The sequence below is a fragment of the Pogoniulus pusillus genome, chromosome 19, assembly GCF_015220805.1.
Source record: "Pogoniulus pusillus isolate bPogPus1 chromosome 19, bPogPus1.pri, whole genome shotgun sequence".
Classification (NCBI taxonomy): Eukaryota; Metazoa; Chordata; class Aves; order Piciformes; family Lybiidae; genus Pogoniulus; species Pogoniulus pusillus.
The window spans coordinates 23,777,651-23,796,250 of record NC_087282.1 but is presented as its reverse complement, the minus strand read 5'-3'; the positions used below and the strand labels follow the sequence as shown (position 1 = coordinate 23,796,250).

General features: G+C 52.9%; 1 protein-coding gene across 3 annotated transcripts in view; it reads right to left on the bottom strand.

Moving 5' to 3' along the window:
• Positions 1-18,600, bottom strand: part of STK26 (serine/threonine kinase 26) — a 51,133-nt gene that overhangs the window by 7,241 nt on the left and 25,292 nt on the right. For all 3 annotated transcript variants that reach the window (XR_010305863.1, XR_010305864.1, XM_064159658.1), the window contains exons 3-8: positions 17,934-18,164; positions 10,070-10,126; positions 5,088-5,196; positions 4,039-4,196; positions 1,255-1,440; positions 436-584 (exon numbers count right to left, since the gene is read on the bottom strand). Coding sequence is in view for 1 of the 3 variants with exons in the window: in XM_064159658.1 (XP_064015728.1) it covers positions 436-584; positions 1,255-1,440; positions 4,039-4,196; positions 5,088-5,196; positions 10,070-10,126; positions 17,934-18,164 (890 nt within the window). In the remaining 2 variants the exon portion in view is untranslated. The remainder of the gene's footprint in view (positions 1-435; positions 585-1,254; positions 1,441-4,038; positions 4,197-5,087; positions 5,197-10,069; positions 10,127-17,933; positions 18,165-18,600) is intronic.

The following is an 18,600-nucleotide window of genomic DNA, read 5'->3' as shown; positions in this document are numbered from 1 at the left end:
TTGAGAGTGAGGGTGGGGAGAGACTGGCACAGGTTGCCCAGGGAGGCTGTGGCTGCCCCTGCCTGGAGGTGTTGAAGGCCAGGCTGGATGAGGCCTTGAGCAAGCTGTGCTGGTGGGAGGTGTCCCTGCCCATGGCAGGGGGCTGGAGCTGGATGAGCTTAAAGGTCCCTCCCAGCCCAACCCCTCCTGTGATGCTGTGATCACTAACAACTATCAGCTCTTCAGCTATAACAGAAGGTGGTCAAGTGACAAGAGTCACCATCTAATCTGGGTTCAAACCTTCAGGCTGGACACAGCATTCTGTGAAAGCCACATGGAGCAGCAAGAGGAGGAGTGAAGTGCACTGAGTCACTGCACCAAACTTGCTTCGGCAAGTCTCACTTAGAAAACAATCACAGAAGAAGCCAAGAGAGACTAAAGTGGCAAGAAACTTACGAGTCTGAGCCTTCAGAGTCACTTTCATCACTACTATGTCCCTCTGCTTTCCACCTCTTAAACCTATCGATCAGCTCTGTCAGGTAGGAAGTCTTCTTGGCATTCTTGATGATGAACTTGTGCTTCAAGAGCTCCTTCGCAGTAGGGCGCTGCAAAAGACACTTCCAGTTTTCAATGGTGCTAACACCTCATGACTTTATGCCTTAACAGGGGAGATTTGGATGGGACAACTGACTTGTAGAGCTAAGGCACACGGCAGCAGGAAATGAGTGCAACAGGAAGCTGAGAAAAGGCAGCAATGTACAGTTATAAGCACTCTAAAAATATGCTCAAGTCTCACACAGCCCAATGGTGCTTAATCCTTCTGTGCTGGAAGGTACACACCCAGGAAAATGACTAATCAAAATTCTCCAGTGCAACATTTCCTTGTAAGCAGAATTCAGAGAGAGAGCAAAAGTTCTGCTGGAGGGAAGCATCTAAGATCCTCTCCTGTGTTAGAGCCTCTCTGACGTTAGGCGAAGCCTGAGCGCGCTTTAGGGAGCTGCCTCCAGCACCATCATTTCTTTCTGCATTTCCCTTCCTCCTTGCAGTATTTTACACCCCAAAAAAAGACCAGAAGAGGTACCCAGCTAACAAAAAGCACCATGAGCACTTACAGGGCAAAGTTCAGCTGCCAAAATTACTTCAGGCAACCATGCTGCTAAGTTTATTTCCATCACCCACGATGCGCTACAGCTGCCCAATACTTCCCAAGCATGAGACAGCAGAAAGCAACCCCCAAACCCCAGAGACACACCCCCCACAGGCTTATGTACTCACAAACGTTGGGTCCTTGTTCAGACAGGCATCAATGAACTCTTTGAAAGGTTTGCTGAACTCTCCCAGCAGAGTTGGAGGATTGTTTTTTGGGATGAGGAAGAGAACTCTCATGGGGTGCATGTCGGAGTTGGGAGGCTCCCCTTTGGCTAGTTCAATTGCAGTGATTCCCAGCGACCAGATGTCAGCCTGAGATGGGCAAAAGTCACTTTTAGTACTCAGAGGAGGGCTCCTGGGACCAAGTGTTACTCAAAAATTGAAATCTCCACATAGACAGCACCCATGCAGTGAAATTAATTCTGGCCTATGAACACCATGTTACAAACGTTCCAGGCCCCTCAGCTTAAGAAAGAGGTTGAGGTGCTTGAACATGAGGCAGCAGTGCCCAAGTGGCCAAGAAGGCCAATGGCATCCTGGTCTGCATCAGGAATACTGTGGGCAGCAGGACAAGGGAGGTTCTTGTGCCCCTGTGCTCAGCACTGCTCAGGCCACCCCTGCAGTGCTGTGTCCAGCCCTGGGCTCCTCCACTGCAGAGAGATGTTGAGGTGCTGGAAAGTGCCCAGAGCAGGGCAGCAAGGCTGGGGTGGGGCCTGGAGCACAGCCCTGTGAGGAGAGGCTGAGGGAGCTGGGGGGGTGCAGCCTGCAGCAGAGGAGGCTCAGGGCAGAGCTCATTGCTGCCTGCAGCTGCCTGCAGGGAGGCTGTAGCCAGGTGGGGTTGGGCTCTGCTGCCAGGCAAGCAGCAACAGAACAAGAAGACACAGCCTGAAGCTGTGCCAGGGCAGGTCCAGGCTGGATGTTAGGAGGAAGTTTTTCCACAGCAAGAGAGATTGGCTTTGGAATGGGCTGCCCAGGAAGGTGGTGGAGTTGCCATCCCTGGAGGTGTTTAAAAGGAGGCTGCATGAGGCACTTGGTGCCAGGGGTTAGTTAATCAGAAGGTGTTAGGTGATAGGTTGGACTCTATGACCTCGAAGGTCTTTTCCAACCTGCTTAACTCTGTGAAGGTTCCTTTCCATTAAGTGAAGGCAGCAATTCTGGGCCACTCAGGTCAAGCAGCTCAGGAAAGTCCTTGAGAGCATCAAGTGCAGAACTCTCAAGCTGCTGCAGGCAGAAGAACATCTCCTGTGAGGCCAGGCTGAGGGAGCTGGGGCTTGGAGCAGAGGAGCCTGAGGGCTGCCCTCAGTGCTGTGCTAAAGGAGTGCAGGGCAGTGTCGGAGGATGCAGCCAGGCTCTGCTCAGGGGTGGCCAAGGCCAGCACAAGGGCTGAGGGCAGACCTCATGGCTCTCTACAGCTACCTGGAAGGACCTTGTGAAGAGGCTGCTGCTGGTCTCTGCTCACAGGTCATTAGTGATAGAACAAGAGGGAATGGCCTCAAGCTGCCACTGGGTAGGTTTAGACTGGGCATCAGGCAAAAATTATTCCCAGCCAGAGTGGTCAGGCACTGGAATGAGCTGCCCAGGGAGGTGGTGGAGTCACCAACCCTGCATGAGTTTAAAGGTCATGTGGATGTAGTACTTGGGTATATGGTTCAGGGTGAGCCTTGTAGAGCAGGGATCTGGGTTGCACTTGGTGATCCTGAGGGGCTTTGCCAACCTGAAGGTTTCTGAGATACTGTGAAGGGGCACTGGGTGCCAGCTGGAGCAGAGGAGGTGCCACAGGAACAGAAGGAAAACTCTGTCAGTGTGTGGGTGCTGGAGGCCTGGAGCAGGCTGCCCAGAGAGGTTGTGGAGTCTCCTTCTGTGAAGCCTTTCCAAACCCCCCTGGATGTGTTTGTGTGACCTGCTCTCGGTGATGCTGCTCTGGCAGGGGCCTTGGAGTCGATCTCCAGAGGTGCCTTCCAGCCCTTAATATTCTGTGATGCTGTGGTTTAAGGCTGCATCCACAGAGTGCAGAAAGCCCAGTGCCAGCACCAAAGGGCACTGCCATTTCACCAACCACGTGCCCAGGTCCAACTGTAGGCATACACGTGGGAGAAGATGGAGCTGCTCCCCCCTTATCACTCAGAGGAGCAGTTACCAAGCCTCACAAAACCACAGAGGAGATCTGCCTGTCTGCTGCTAGTTCAACAGCAGGACACTCTCCTTGGTACTTAGTCATCCATCCACAGCTCTCCTGACAGAGCAAGGTACCATAATGCTACCACAGCTCCCCCCGTCTGGTAGCTGAAGTTCCTTTTTCCTTATCAAGATCAGTTTCTTGTGCTGAAATCTCCAGCATCACACAAAAATACCACTAAGAGATTAAACCCCAGAGCTCCTCAGAACAATCTGACAGGAGACTAAAACTTCAGCTACCATCCTGGCTTTAAAGGAGGTCGTGGGACCTGGTGGCATTCTATGCAGAATCATAGAACCAAGCAGGTTGGAAGAGACCTCCAAGCTCATCCAGCCCAACCTAGCACCCAGCCATTCAGTGCCTCATCCAGTCTTGTCTTGAACACCTCCAGGGACAGTGACTCCACCACCTCCTAGTGACTGGAAGATTGACTTGATATTAAAACCAGATCAAGAAAGAGTTGATCAGAGCTTCTCTGAGTGAACCTTAACATGAAAGCACCAATTTGCACAGTGAGTCTGCATAGCTCTGGCCATGTCACTGAAACTACTCTACACAACCAATTTCACCTTACTGTCCTATACTTCACCTGCATTTATTATCTGAAACCCTTTTTCTCTCCAGTCCTGGAAACTGAAGGCTTTTTTTTCCACGCTACCACGGATAAAAAAAATCCAAGTAAACTCTGCTGGATCTGCAGGTACAAACAAAAGGTACTCAGCTCTCATACTTACCTTGGAATCATAGGCTGACTGCTGAATAACTTCAGGGGCCATCCAAAAAGGAGTTCCAACAAAGGTATTCCTCTTAATTTGTGTGTCTGTCAGCTGTCCAGCAACCCCAAAGTCAGCAAGCTTAACATCACCTTGTTCTGACAACAAGACATTGGCAGCTGCAAAGGGGAAACAACAGCACACCTCAGTGAGAGCACTGCTCCTAGGGTGCAGGAGCACATCTCAGTGAGAGCACTGCTCCTAGGATCCAACAGCACACCTCAGTGACAGCACTGCTCCTAGGATCCAACAGCACACCTCAGTGAGAGCACTGCTCCTAGGATCCAACAGCACACCTCAGTGAGAGCACTGCTCCTAGGGTGCAGGAGCACACCTCAGTGAGAGCACTGCTCCTAGGATCCAACAGCACACCTCAGTGAGAGCACTGCTCCTAGGGTGCAGGAGCACATCTCAGTGAGAGCACTGCTCCTAGGATCCAACAGCACATCTCAGTGAGAGCACTGCTCCTAGGGTGCAGGAGCACACCTCAGTGAGAGCACTGCTCCTAGGATCCAACAGCACATCTCAGTGAGAGCACTGCTCCTAGGGTGCAGGAGCACATCTCAGTGAGAGCACTGCTCCTAGGATCCAACAGCACATCTCAGTGAGAGCACTGCTCCTAGGGTGCAGGAGCACACCTCAGTGAGAGCACTGCTCCTAGGATCCAACAGCACATCTCAGTGAGAGCACTGCTCCTAGGGTGCAGGAGCACATCTCAGTGAGAGCACTGCTCCTAGGGTGCAGGAGCACATCTCAGTGAGAGCACTGCTCCTAGGGTGCAGGAGCACACCTCAGTGAGAGCACTGCTCCTAGGATCCAACAGCACATCTCAGTGAGAGCACTGCTCCTAGGGTGCAGGAGCACATCTCAGTGAGAGCACTGCTCCTAGGGTGCAGGAGCACATCTCAGTGAGAGCACTGCTCCTAGGGTGCAGGAGCACATCTCAGTGAGAGCACTGCTCTTAGGATGCATAAAGGCTTTAACAAAGTAACATATAAGCTATTACAGACCTTTAATGTCCCTGTGAATTTTCTTCTCTGAGTGTAGGTAGTCAAGACCTTTCAGGATTTCCTTTAGCATGGTAGCAATCTGGAACTCATCAAAGGGGCCAGCACGAAGCTGTAGAGAGAAGACATTATTATCATTTTAGACTTACAGAATCAGAGAATGGTTTAGGTTGGAAGGGACCTCAAAGCTCAGCCAGTTCCAAACCCCTGCCATAGGCAGGGACACCTTTCACTAGAACAGGGTGCTCAAGGCCTCATCCAACCTGGTCCTGAACACCTCCAAGGGAGGCTGTGGAGCACTTCTCTGCTCCACAACCTCCCTGGGCAACCTGTGCCAGTCTCTCACCACCCTCACTGCAAAAAACTTCTTCCTAACATCCAGTTTCAATCTCCACTCTGCCACTTCAAACCCATTCCTCCTCCTCCTGTCATTACCAGACCTTGTCAATAGTCATTCCCCAGCCCTCCTGGAGCCCTCTTAGATAACGCACAGCTACTATGAGGTCTCCTCGATGTCTCCTCCTCTCCAGGCTGCAGAGCCCCAAGCCTTCACCTTGCTATTGACTTAGTTGCCCATCAGAAAAGGTGAAAGAGTTCATGAAAGGAAAGCAATACAATTCAGGACAGCTTCAACTAAATGTGTCAACCTCCTATCACAAACAGGTGCCATTGGAATGAGCACCTTCAGAGAGCCACAGGATGGGTTAAAAGAGACAGTAAAGCTCAGCCAGTTCCAACCCCCTGCCATGGGCAGGGACACCTCCCACCAGCACAGCTTGCTCAAGGCTTCATCCAGCCTGGCCTTCAACACCTCCAGGGAGGAGGCAGCCACAGCCTCCCTGGGCAACCTGTGCCAGTCTCTCCCCACCCTCACTCTCAACAATTTCTTCCTCCTCTCCACTCTCACTCTCCCAGCTCAAAGCAATTGTCCCTTGGCCTGGCACTCCCAGCCCCTGTCATAAGTCCCTGCCCAGCTCTCCTGCAGCCCCTTCAAGTACTGCAAGGCTGCTGTGAGATCTCCCTGAAGCCCCAACTCTCTCAGCCTGTCCCACACAGGGGAGGTTCTCTCATCTTCATGGCCTCCTGAACCAACAGTTTGGTGTCCTTTTTGTGCTGCTATTTCCACTGCCCATGTCAGCCCTGAACACAAAGCCACTGCACGCTGCTGCATCTGGCCACACAGATGTGAATCCCCAGCCTGCGCCTCCAGGGAGGGGACATCCACAAGCTCCCTGGGCAAACCCTTCCTGTGTCTCCCCACCCTCACTCTAAAGAATTTATTTCTCACCTCCAGCCTCAATCTGCCCTCCTCATCCTTCACAAGTCATGTTGTTAGCACCCTGAAAATGCTCTTTCCCTACCATATGCAGTCCCCTCAGCATGCAAAGCACAGGAAAAGCTGGAACTAACTTGCCACACAATTCCAGATTCCTACAGAGTGCACTTTGCATTCTAGATGAAGCTAATGCAGCAACTCAGTTCATTTCCAAATGAAGCAGCCTGTTGACTGTGGGGTTTAGACTGAATGATGCATTTTGCCTCTTGTGCCAGTATTTTTGACTCCATGGCTGCTCCTGCATCAGCCACGCTACTGTAAAGCTGCGAGCATGGAAGAAGTGGAAGCTTTGCACATCAGCAAACAGTGCAAACACAAAAGCAGCAATTAAGGTTGGTGATCTTGCTGAAAAATAAACTGACCAGCAATGCAGCACTGAAACAGACAGCACCATGAAATCAGAGTGGTAAAGGAGGCAAAACTGGGAGGTTTATTCTTCTCAGGGTTCAGTGGTTTCAGTTGGCAGCAGGAGAAGCTATTTCAGTATTTCTGACACTCCACAGAAGACCAAAACTACTCAGAAGCACTAAAGAATTAGTATCTCACAGGACCTTATAGCTCCAGAGCTACAAACTACTACATGCTGCACATCACTGCTGTGCCCTTGCATGCCTGTAGCTGAGCAGATGGGATCCCATCAGGATGCTGAGAGGGCTGCAGCAGCTCTGCTGTGAGCACAGACTGAAAGAGTTGGGGCTGTGCAGGCTGCAGCAGAGGAGGCTCCCAGGTGACCTTCTTGTGGCCTTGCAGGATCTGAAGTGGGCTACAAAAACCTGGGGAGGGACTTTTCAGGATATTAGGGAGTGCCAGGAGTGGGGGGAATGGAGCAAAGCTGGAGAGAGTCAGACTGGACAGGAGGAGGAAGTTGTTGAGCAGGAGAATGGTGAGAGCCTGGCAGGGGTTGCCCAGGGAGGGGGTTAAGGACCCATGGCTGAAGGTGTTTGAGGCCAGGCTGGCTGAGGCTGTGGGCAGCCTGCTCTAGGGTAGGGTGTCCCTGGGCATGGCAGGGGGGTTGGAACTGGCTGCTCTTTGTGGTCCCTTCAGCCCTGACTGACTCTGTGATTCTATTCTATGACTCTCCTTTCATAGAGAAGTTTATATAGAAGTGCAGAATGGCTCAGGTTGATCATGGATCAGGTTGACCATGGATCAGGTTGGTTCAGAGCTCATCCACTTCAAAACCTCTGCCATGGGCAGAGGCATCTCTCAACTAGAATCACAGAAACACTGAGGTTGGCAAAGTCCCTCAGGATCACCATGTCCAACCCAGATCCCTACTCTACAAGGCTCACTCTAAACCATACCTCCAAGCGTCACATCCAAACCACTTTCAAACACCTCCTTTCAGGTAGTTGTAGGCAGCCATGAGCTCTGCCCTCAGCTTCCTCTTCTCCACACTAACCATTCCTAAGCTCCTTCAGTTGCTCTACATAAGATTTACTGTCCAGGCCCTTCCCAGCTCCCTTGTCCTTCTCTGCACTGGCTCCAGCACTTCCATGCCTCTCTTCTACCAAGGTGCCCAAAACTGAACACAGTACTCAAGGTGTGGCCTCACCAGAGCAGAGTACAAAGGGACATGGCTACTCAAGGCCCCATCCAGCCTGGTCTTCAGCACCTCCTGGCAGGAGGCAGCCACAGCCTCCCTGGGCAACCTGTTCCAGAGTCTCACCACCCTCACACTCAAGAACTTCTTCTGCAGCTCCACTCTCAGCCTGCTCTGCCTCAGCTCCAAACCATTCCCCCTTGGCCTGGCTCAGACATCCTCAGCCAAAGTCTCTCTGCAGCCTTCCTGCAGGATCCCTTCAGGCACTGGCAGCAGCTCTGAGGTGCCTCTGGAGCCTTCTCCTCTGCAGGCTGCATCCCCCAGCTCCCTCAGCCTGTCCTGGTAGAGGGTTTGTGAGGCTCAGCACACCCTCCTGCAGACAGGGGCACTGTTAGCACATCTGTCAGGAGCACTGAAGAGAACACTGCCCTCAGAAGCACAGAAGACTGAGCTCTAGAATCTTACAGGAAAGGGTGGGTCTGAGAGCTTTACAGCTGAGGCAGAGCTGTACTGAAAGCATGGGCAAACCACATCCAGGGCACTGTGCTCTGGGACTCCCTGAGCTGCAGCCTTCATGAATGCTGCACTATCTCAAGTCAAAACCACTTTCATGCTTAGCTGAAAATACAAAACCCAACAGCTTTCAACCGGTTAAAACTACCTGGACCCTGCGGCACACACTGCACTCACTGCTGAGAGCCAGCCCCAAAGCAAGGGGGGAGAAGCAAAACAGGAGCCCCCAGCAGCCCAGAGAGCAACCAGAGCCTGGGCTGCAGCAGGAGCAGTGTGGGCAGCAGGGAGAGAGAAGTGACACTGCCCCTCTGCTGAGACCCCACCTGGAGCACTGCATCCAGTTTTGGAGCCACTGTTACAAGAGGGCTATGGAGGTGCTGGAAGGTGTCCAGAGAAGGGCCAGGAGGAGGAGCAGAGGGCTGGAGCTGTTCTGCTGTGAGGGGAGATTGAGGGAGCTGGGGCTGTGCAGTCTGGAGAGGAGAAGGCTCACAGGAGACCTTATTGAGGCCTTTCAGTATCTTAAGGGGGCTAGAAGAAATCTGGGGAGGGACTTTTTAGGCTGTCAGGGAGGGATAGGACTGTGGGGAATGGAACAAAGCTGGAAATGGGGAGATTCAGAGTGGGTGTTAGGAAGAAGTTCTCCACCATGAGGGTGGTGAGGTCCTAGAGCAGGCTGCTCAGGGAGGTGGTAGAAGCCTCATCCCTGGAGGTGTTTAAGGCCAGGCTGGATGGGGCTCTGACCAGCCTGATCTAGTGTGAGGTGTCCCTGCCCATGGTTAGGGAATTGGAGCTGGATGACCTTTGTGGTCCCTTCCAACCCTGACTGATTCTATGATATTTTTACTCAAGTGCAATGAATTGCACCAGGAGGAGGGGGCAGGGAGTGGAGAGACAACCCCAAACCCTACCATGTACGCTAAGAGGGTGGGGAAATACTGCACCAGGTTGCTCAGAGATGCAGTTGAGGCCCCATCCCTAGAGCCATTCGAGGTCAGCTGATGGGGCTCTGAGCAGCTGGGTAGAGACTGTTCAGAAGGGCCTGTAGGGATAGGACATGGGGCAACGGTTTGAAACTGGAGCAGGGCAGAGTTAGGTTGGACATCAGGAGGAAGTTGTGCACAGTGAGGATGGGGAGACACTGCAACAGGCTGCCCAGGGAGGTGCCTGAGGTCCATCCCTGGAGACATCCACAGTGAGTCTCGACAGGGCTCTGGGAACCTGATCTGGTGGAGGATGTCCCTGGTGCCTGCAGAGGGGTTGGATTTGATGACTTCTGAAGGTCCCTTCCAACTCAAACCACTCTATGAACAGCACATTTCCTAGCACCAAGGACACAAACATTGCCTTGCATCTGTCTGAGAACACAGGGATGCTTCCTAAAGCCTGGGCACAAACAGTGAACAAAGGAATCATCAAAGCAAACAATCAACTTCAATCCTTACCAGACCTACCAAACTCACACTTCTTGGAGCACTGCTAGCACTGATGGAGCATCAGCTGCCTCCAGGGACTAGATTTCATGAAGGAACAGGGAAGGAAGCACAACAAAATCAGGTTCACTACTAGTTATAAAAGAAGAAGCTGCATACTTACAAGATCCAGAGCGGAGCCTCCACCCAAATACTCCATTATTATCCATAGTTTTGTGCCCTGTAAAGGAAGGCAGGAGCTGTTAGAAGTCTGAGGCTGCCAGAAAGAAACACTCACTCTAGGTCAGTAAGTTAGCAGCATACAGGCAAAGGCAGAGTCCCATTCAGCACCGAACCACAAACGATCACAGAGCTCCGGTGCCAGAGATCTAAATGGCAGTGAAAGGTTCCACCTCTCCAGTTCAAACAGCAGCACCACCCCCCCCCCCCACCACAAACAATTTGCTAACTGCTGTCTGAAATGAGTCCACCTAAAGGAATGGAGTTCAGAAGGGGAAAAAACCCCAGTGCTCTGGTGGTGGTTTAAGCCTAAGTGTTATGGTTATTATGAAAAGCTGCCTTTGCATTGCCCTTAGCAACTGTGTGGCACAGAAGCTTTCCAAGAGAAAACCTCCCTGCTAACACCACCACACCTCTCACCTGAGGAAGACAGGACTGAGAGTTACTGCTGAGAGAGGAGAAACTGCACCTGGAACCCTACCAAAACGTTCACGTTTGCACAGCTCTCAGATCGGAGGCTCGAAAGCAGAGTAGAACAGGCCAAAGGTAAGAGCAGTGCAGGTCAAGAGAACCTAAGCCCTCAGGTACCTCTCCAAGCAATGTTTACTGCTCCTGTCTCTAGTGACACTGCACAGTTCATGTGCTCCTTCACAATGCTACTGGAGTAACAGATATGATGATGCCTCAAGCACAAGAGGGGTATGGAGCTGTTAGAGAGAGGCCAGAGGAGGCCACCAACGTGATGTGAGGCTGCAGAACCTCCCCTGTGGGGACAGGCTGGGAGAGTTGAGGCTGTTCAGCCCAGAGGACAAGCTTGCAGGGAGACCTGAAGGGGCTGCAGGAGAGCTGGGGAGGGACCTGTGACAAGGGCTGGGAGTGCCAGGAGGAAGGACAATGGCTTTGAGCTGGCAGAGGGAAGACAGAGTGGAGAGGAGGAAGACACTGTTGAGAGTGAGGGGTGGGGAGAGACAGGCACAGGTTGCCCAGGGAGGCTGTGGATGCTCCCCCCCTGGAGATAGCCTGGCTGGATGAGGCCTTGAGCAAGCTGTGCTGTGGGAGGTGTCCCTGTGCACGGCAGGGGCTGGAACTGGATGATCTCCGAGGTCCCTTCCAACCCAAGGCACTCTGCAGTTCACTGAATCTGTGCAGCAGCCCTGGTGAAGCACCACACAGACTGCTTAAGCCTGCAGAATTTTTTTCTGGTGCTAGTTCCTTCTAGCAGTAGCAGCAGAAACACTTTTCAAGGCCTCTTGATCTCTCCATTTTATGCTTTCCTGCTGCCTGACCACAGAAGCCTAAGACAACTCCCCAGGCCAAGGAAGGTGCAGTTCCTGAGAGCACCACATCCAGTGCCCCTCACAAAGGGTGCTCTATTCCCTTCCCTCTCACTGCAGCCCCGCAGCACCCGGCAGAGGCTGTTCCAATACGATGAGATCAGCAGGGAAGGGCTGCCTAATTTTAGCAGTTTTTATAAAGCCTGACTTTGTCAGCAGAGGAGACCTGCATGGAGCTCTGGTTTAAAGGCAAACACTGCGGTTACCAGACATGGTTGGAGGATTTGAGTGTGACTTGAAAACAGTCTAAGGTGAAAATGAGTAAGTGTTTGTGAAAGAAACTGCTGCTGCCCACTGGAGCAGGGTGTGGACACCTTCTAACCAGGCAGGGACAACCTTTTTCCTAGCTCTTCTAGGCCAATCAAGTATAAATAGACAGTGCAGAACAAGCAGTGCCTCCAGAGCTGCCTCCAAGCTTCCTGCACAAAGCACTGTCTGGTTTTGGTGGATCTCTCTGGATGCTACCAGAGGACCTCTCCAGGTTTACATCTGAAAAAAACCTGAGGCTAGCTCCAGGCCTATTTTAACTGCAGCAGGAAAAGAGCAGGCCCAGGTGGCTCCAGGAGTGACAAGGACAGATACTGAAACCCTTTGGTCAGGCACAAAGAATGAAAACAACCCTGACATTTTAGGCACCAAGGAAGTTCTGTCTCCATTGGATCAGATGGGAACTACAACTAAAGAGTTTTATCAACCTTCATAAAGTTGTGTGGTCAAAAGAGACCAGAACAAGGAGAACTTTCAATAGCTTTAACCTTTTCCCTTGCTTAAACTAAGGCAGCAGCACATTTGGACAAGCCATTAGACTGCATCGGGAGAAGTGCAGCCAACAGATGCAGGGAGGGGACCCTGCCACTCTCCTCTGGTGGGACCTCATCTGAGTCCAGCTCTGGAGCCTCTGACACAGGAAGGACACAGACCTGATGGAGGGAGTCCAGATGAGGCCACAAAAATAATCAGAGGGGCTGGAACACCTCTGCTGCAAGGACAGGCTGAGGGAGCTGGGGGTGCTCAGTCTGAAGAGAAGGTGGCTCCAGGGACACCTCGAGCTGCTGCCAGTGCCTGAAGGGATCCTGCAGGAAGGCTGCAGAGAGACTTTTGCTGAGGTTGTCTAGAGCCAGGCCAAGGGGGAATGGTTTGGAGCTGAGGCAGAGCAGGTCTAGATTGGATCTGAAGAAGCAGTTCTTCAGTCTGAGGGTAGTGAGACACTGGAACAGGTTGTCCAGATTGGTGGTGGCTGCCTCCTTCCTGGAGGTGTTGAAGGCCAGACTGGATGAAGCCTTGAGTACCTCTGGTCTAGTTGAGAGGTGTCCCTGTCCATGGCAGGGGGTTGAACTGGATGATCCTCAAGGTGCCCTCCAACCTAAAGCACTCTGTGCACCAGGGTCTAAGCTGTAGCTAACAAGTAGCAAGGCTGCAGAACACAGCAGTATTTCACCTGGCACTGGCTAAGCCATGTCACAAACGAGCAAGTAACTGAAATGGGGACACTCTGCCCTTTCCCCTTTCAGCAGCTGGAGCATCTGGAAAAGCTAGAGGCTGGATCACTCCACCCTATCAGCAACAGGGATGCCTTTGCATCCCAAAGTGCCAGGGAACAGTGGAGCTGCAGGATCTGTAGAGCAGATCCTGCAGGAATGAAAATCTCTTATCTCAGATGCCTGCAATCAGAAAGTCCTCACAGTTAACAGTTCCTCTTTCTGTGTTTGAGTCACAAACAACTTTTTCATTACCAAATCTGCCACCTTCCTGGAAGGAAAAAGAAGTGACAACAAACTGGTGACAAGAGTGATCTGCTTCTTCAAAGCTCACCTCAAATGGCTTTAAAACCTGAGAGTCAGTTACAACAAAGGATTCATGCATTGATTTGGGTTGTAAGGGACCTTAGAGGTCATCCAGCTCCAACCACCTGCCATGGGCAGGGACATCTCCCACTAGCCCAGGCTGCTCAAGGCCTCATCCACCCTGGCCTTGAACACCTCCAGGGAAGGAGAATCCACATCCACTCTGGGCAGCCTATTCCTATGATGCAGGAAATTAAACTCTATTACACCTCAGAGCTGTTACTTAATAACAAACAAAACAAAGATCCCTTTGGTTGAGCCCAGCAGAGAGAAGGAAAGATGGGACATCAGTGCCACCCTGATGCACACAGAACCCCCAGCATGCAGAGGCAGCAAGCAGCAGAGCCTTCACATCTGTCTGTTCAGAATGAGAATTTAGCATTTGGAGTACACAAAGTTACTCAGGGATTCATACAGCGGTTTGGGCTGGAAGGGACCTCCCAGATCACTTCCTGCAACCCCCTGCCACGGGCAGGGACACCTCCCACCAGCACAGCTTGCTCAAGACCTCATCCAGCCTGGCCTTCAGCACCTCCAGGCAGGGGCAGCTACAGCCTCCCTGGGCAACCTGTGCCAGTCTCTCCCCACCTCACTCTCAACAATTCCTTCCTCATCTCCACTCTCACTCTCCCCTCTCCCAGCTCAAAGCCTCTGTCCTTCGTCCTGGCACTCCCAGCCCCTGTCACAACTGCCTCTCCAGCTCTCCTGTGGTCCCTCTTCAGGTACTTGGAGGCCAAAAATGTGACACTTTGGCAACCAAAGAGGGAAGTAGCTTCAAGTTCATTAAGTAAACTCCACTTAGCAGAATTACTACTATTTACTTAGTAAATACTTCTGTAGCATCACTACAAGATACAGCAGGAGTGTGACACAGGAACCTTGCTCACAGATCTCTCTCTTCTATATCCAAAATCTAACTGTACTTTAAAGGGAGGAGGAGTGCAGAAGGAAAGGAAAAACAAATCCCGAAGTACCACAACAAAACCCCCAAAAAACACCCCACAGCCTCCCCCAACATCCAAACTCCAGTAAAAAAACAAATCAAACAAAACCCCAAAGCCCCAAAACTCCCAACCAATAAAAAACATCAACCCCAAGAAATTTCAGAGGACACCCCAAAACATGAACAAACCCCAAATCCCAGATGTTTAAGGGTTTAAAGCAGCTCAAGCTCTAGCTACCACTTCACTTTTGATTCACTGGCTCTAGTTTTGGCTTGGTTTTAGCTTTTCCAAACTCTATCTGCACAATAAATCCTTTAAGCAGCATTTAAAGGGGTCCTACCTGGCCAGCTGTGCAAGCTGAAAAGGCTTTAACTCAACATTTTGGCCACGACAACCCCAAGCAGCACTACAGGCTGGGGCCAGAGTGGCTGAACGCAGCCAGGCAGAGAGGGAGCTGCAGAGGAGGCAGCAGTGTGCCCAGGTGGGCAGCAGAGCCAATGGCATCCTGGGCTGGCTCAGGAGCAGTGTGGGCAGCAGGACAAGGGAGGTTCTTGTGCCCCTGTGCTCAGCACTGCTCAGGCCACCCCTGCAGTGCTGTGTCCAGCTCTGGGCTCCTCCATTGCAGAGAGATGCTGAGGTGCTGGAAGGTGTTTGGAGAAGGGCAGCAAGGCTGGGGAGGGGCCTGGAGCACAGCCCTGTGAGGAGAGGCTGAGGGAGCTGGGGGGGTGCAGCCTGCAGCAGAGGAGGCTCAGGGCAGAGCTCATTGCTGCCTGCAGCTGCCTGCAGGGAGGCTGTAGCCAGGTGGGGTTGGGCTCTGCTGCCAGGCAGCCAGCAGCAGAAGAAGGGGACACAGCCTCAGGCTGTGCCAGGGCAGGTCCAGGCTGGATGTGAGGATGAAGTTTCTGGCAGAGAGAGTGATTGGCACTGGAATGGGCTGCCCAGGGAGGTGGTGGAGTGGCTGTGGCTGGAGGTGTTGCAGCCAAGCCTGGCTGGGGCACTGAGTGCCATGGTCTGGTTGGTTGGGCAGGGCTGGGTGCTAGGTTGGGCTGGCTGAGCCTGGAGCTCTCTGCCAACCTGCTTGGTTCTGTGATTCTGTAGCCCTCCATTTTCGTTTGTTTGCTTGTTTTTAAAGGATGCCTCAGAGAACATTTCAGGCAGTGGTTACATAACTCTGCTGATGTCAGTTCTGCTTTGTCTCAGCCCCACTGTGCTGCATAATTACAGAGAATCACAGAGTCAGAGAGTGGTTGGGGTTGGAAGGGACCTCCAGCAGTCATCAAGTCCAACCGCCCTGCCACAGCAGGGTCACCTCATGAAGGTCACACAGGATCAAACCCAGATAGGTTCTGAACGTCTGGAGAGGAGAAGACTCCACAACCCCCTGGGTAGGCTCCTGTCCCCTCTGCAGCTCCCTGCAGCCCAGATGCCTGCCTGGAGTGCAGGAGCAGATGAGGAGTCAGAGAAAGGGCCTGAAGAATGCTTCCACTGATAAAGGAGTTATCTACCCAAAAACATGGGATCAGAGAATCTTAGTGGTTGGAAGGGATCTCCAAAGGTCATCCAGTCCAACCCCCTGCCAGAGCAGCACCACCCAGGGCAGGGTACACAGGAACACACCCAAGGGAGTTTAGAAAGTCTCCCGAGAAGGAGACTTCACAGCCTCTCTGGGCAGCCTGCTCCAGGCCTCCAGCACCCTCACACTGACAAAGGTTCCCCTCCTCTTGCCCTGGCACCTCCTTTGCTCCAGCTGGCACCCAGTGCCCCTTGTGCTGCCCTTGGCCAGCCCTGGGCAGAGCCTGGCTGCTTCCTCCCGACGCTGCCCTGCACATCTTTAGCTAAGTGGTGCAGCTGTGAAGACTGAAGAATAGGATGGAGCCACCCAGAGAGATGAAGACAGGCTGCAGAGGTGGCTGAGGAGAACCTCATGGGGTTCAATAAAGCACAGTGCAAGGTCCTGCCCCTGGGTCAGGGCAGCCTGGATGTCAATGAAGGCTGGAGGTGAGGAGATTGAGAGCAGCCCTGCAGAGAAGGCCTTGGGGGTTCTGGGGGGGGAGAAGCTGGGCAGGAGCCAGCAGTGGGCACTGGCAGCACAGGAGGCCAAGGGCAGCCTGGGCTGCATCCAAAGCAGCGTGGGCAGAGCTGGAGAGAGGGGATCCTGCCCCTCTGCTCTGCTCTGGGAAGACCTCAGCTGCAGGGCTGGGTCCAGCTGTGGGACCCCAGCACAAGAGAAACATGGACGTGATGGAGGGGATCCAGAGGAGGCCATGAAGGTGATCAGAGGGCTCAGTACCTCTCCTATAGGGACAGGCTGAGAGAGTTGAGGTCGTACAGCCTGGAGAAGAGAAGGTTTTAGGGAGACCTCGGAGCTGCAGTTCAGTACCTGCAGGGGAGCTGCAGGCAGGCTGGGGAGGGACTGCTCAGAAGGGGCTGTGGGGACAGGCTGAGGGCAATGGTTTGGCAGTGGAGCAGGGCAGAGTTAGGTTGGGCATCAGGAGAGAGCTGTGCACAGTGTGGATGGGGAGACACTGGCACAGGCTGCCCAAAGCTGTGCTTGAAGCTCCATCCCTGCAGCCATTCAGGATGTAGCTCTGGGCACTCTGCTCCAGCTGGAGGTGTCCCTGCTACCTGCAGTGGGGTTGGGCAAGATGCCCTTGGAGGGTCCCTTCCAACTCAATGCACTCTGTGAACTGGTGCAAAATTGTGTTAGGGGACTGTGGAGAGGTCCCAGAGCAGTAGCCATGGCAAGAGAAACACTCCATCAGTTCTGGTTATTTTCTACCCATTTGGTGCAAGTTGCAGCCTCAAGCAGCAAACAGCAAAAGGAGCAAAACAAAGAGAAAAGCTTTGCTGGAAGAAAAAGGTCAAGAATTCTGGCACCACAGATCTGTTGAGGCTAGAAGAGACCTCTGAGATCACCAATCCCACCACTACCAGTATGCTGCTACCATGGAGGACAGCTCTTAGCTTTCACAGGTGACCAAGCACTACACTTGGGCAAGATGCCCACAAATGGAGAGGGAAGCTGCAGCAGGCTCAGTGCTCAGAGAGCTGTGTGCTCTGTTTGGCTCAACACTGGCACAGCCAGGAAAGCTAAGAGAGAGGGAAGATAAATCAGCAAAAGCAACCCCAGAATTGGGCAAACTTTAGGGTCATTGTTTCAAGAGTGTCTCACTAACCCAATCACAGCCACCTGGGCCTCAAGAAATCAAGGCCACCTGCAGCAATCCAGAGGGACACCCCTAAGTGATGCTTGAGATGGGGAAGGAGGCACCCTGAACCTGGCACACAGCACCCAGGAGCGCTGGGAATGCCATCCTGACCCTGCCACACAGCAGGCAGGAGCTCTGGGAATGCCACCCTGACCCTGGCACACAGCAGGCAGGAGCTCTGGGAATGCCATCCTGACCCTGCCACACAGCAGGCAGGAGCTCTGGGAATGCCACCCTGACCCTGGCACACAGCACCCAGGAGCTCTGGGAATGCTATGCCGACCCTGGCACACAGCAGGCAGGAGCTCTGGGAATGCCACCCTGACCCTGGCACACAGCAGGCAGGAGCTCTGGGAATGCCATCCCGACCCTGGCACACAACAGGCCAGGTGGGCACAGCGGTCAGGGCTCCTGGTGCCTGGCTGTGTCCCAGGCGCACTCAGCCCAGCTGGCTGCCAGCACAGCCCTGCCCATTACCTTTAGGTAGGACCCATAGTACTTGGTGACATAGGGACTGTCACACTGGCTCAGCACAGTTATCTCCTGCTGGATATCTTCTATTTCATCCTCTGCCTCCTCCAGGTCTATGATTTTGATGGCAACCACTTGCTGGGTGCGGTTATCGATGCCCTTGAAGACCTCCCCAAATGAGCCCTTGCCAATGCGCTCCAGTTTTGTGAAGAGCTCCTCTGGGTCTGCTCGATGGTTCTAGAAACAGAAAGAGAAAAGGAGGGGAAAAAAACATGAAATACACAAACTACTGAATGTGCTTCCAAGTGACTCCTTCCCATTGCTTCTCAAGGAGTACATTGTTCAGATTTACCTTGGGCTTGGGCTGGAAGGGACCCCCAGAGCTCATCCAGCCCAACCCCTGCAGCCAGCAAGGACATCCTGCACTAGAGCAGGCTGTTCAGAGCCCCATCAAGCCTGACCTGCAATATCTCCACATCCCTGGGCAGCCTACTGCAGTGTTCCACCAGCCTCATGGTGCAAAACTTGTTCCTCACATCCAATCTAAATCTGCTCTGCTCTAATTCCAAACCATTGTCCCTCACTCGAGCTCTACAAGCCCTGGCCAAAGACTCCTCCCAGCTCTCCTGGACCACCTGCAAGGCTCTCCCTGGAGCCTTCTCTTCTCCAGGAT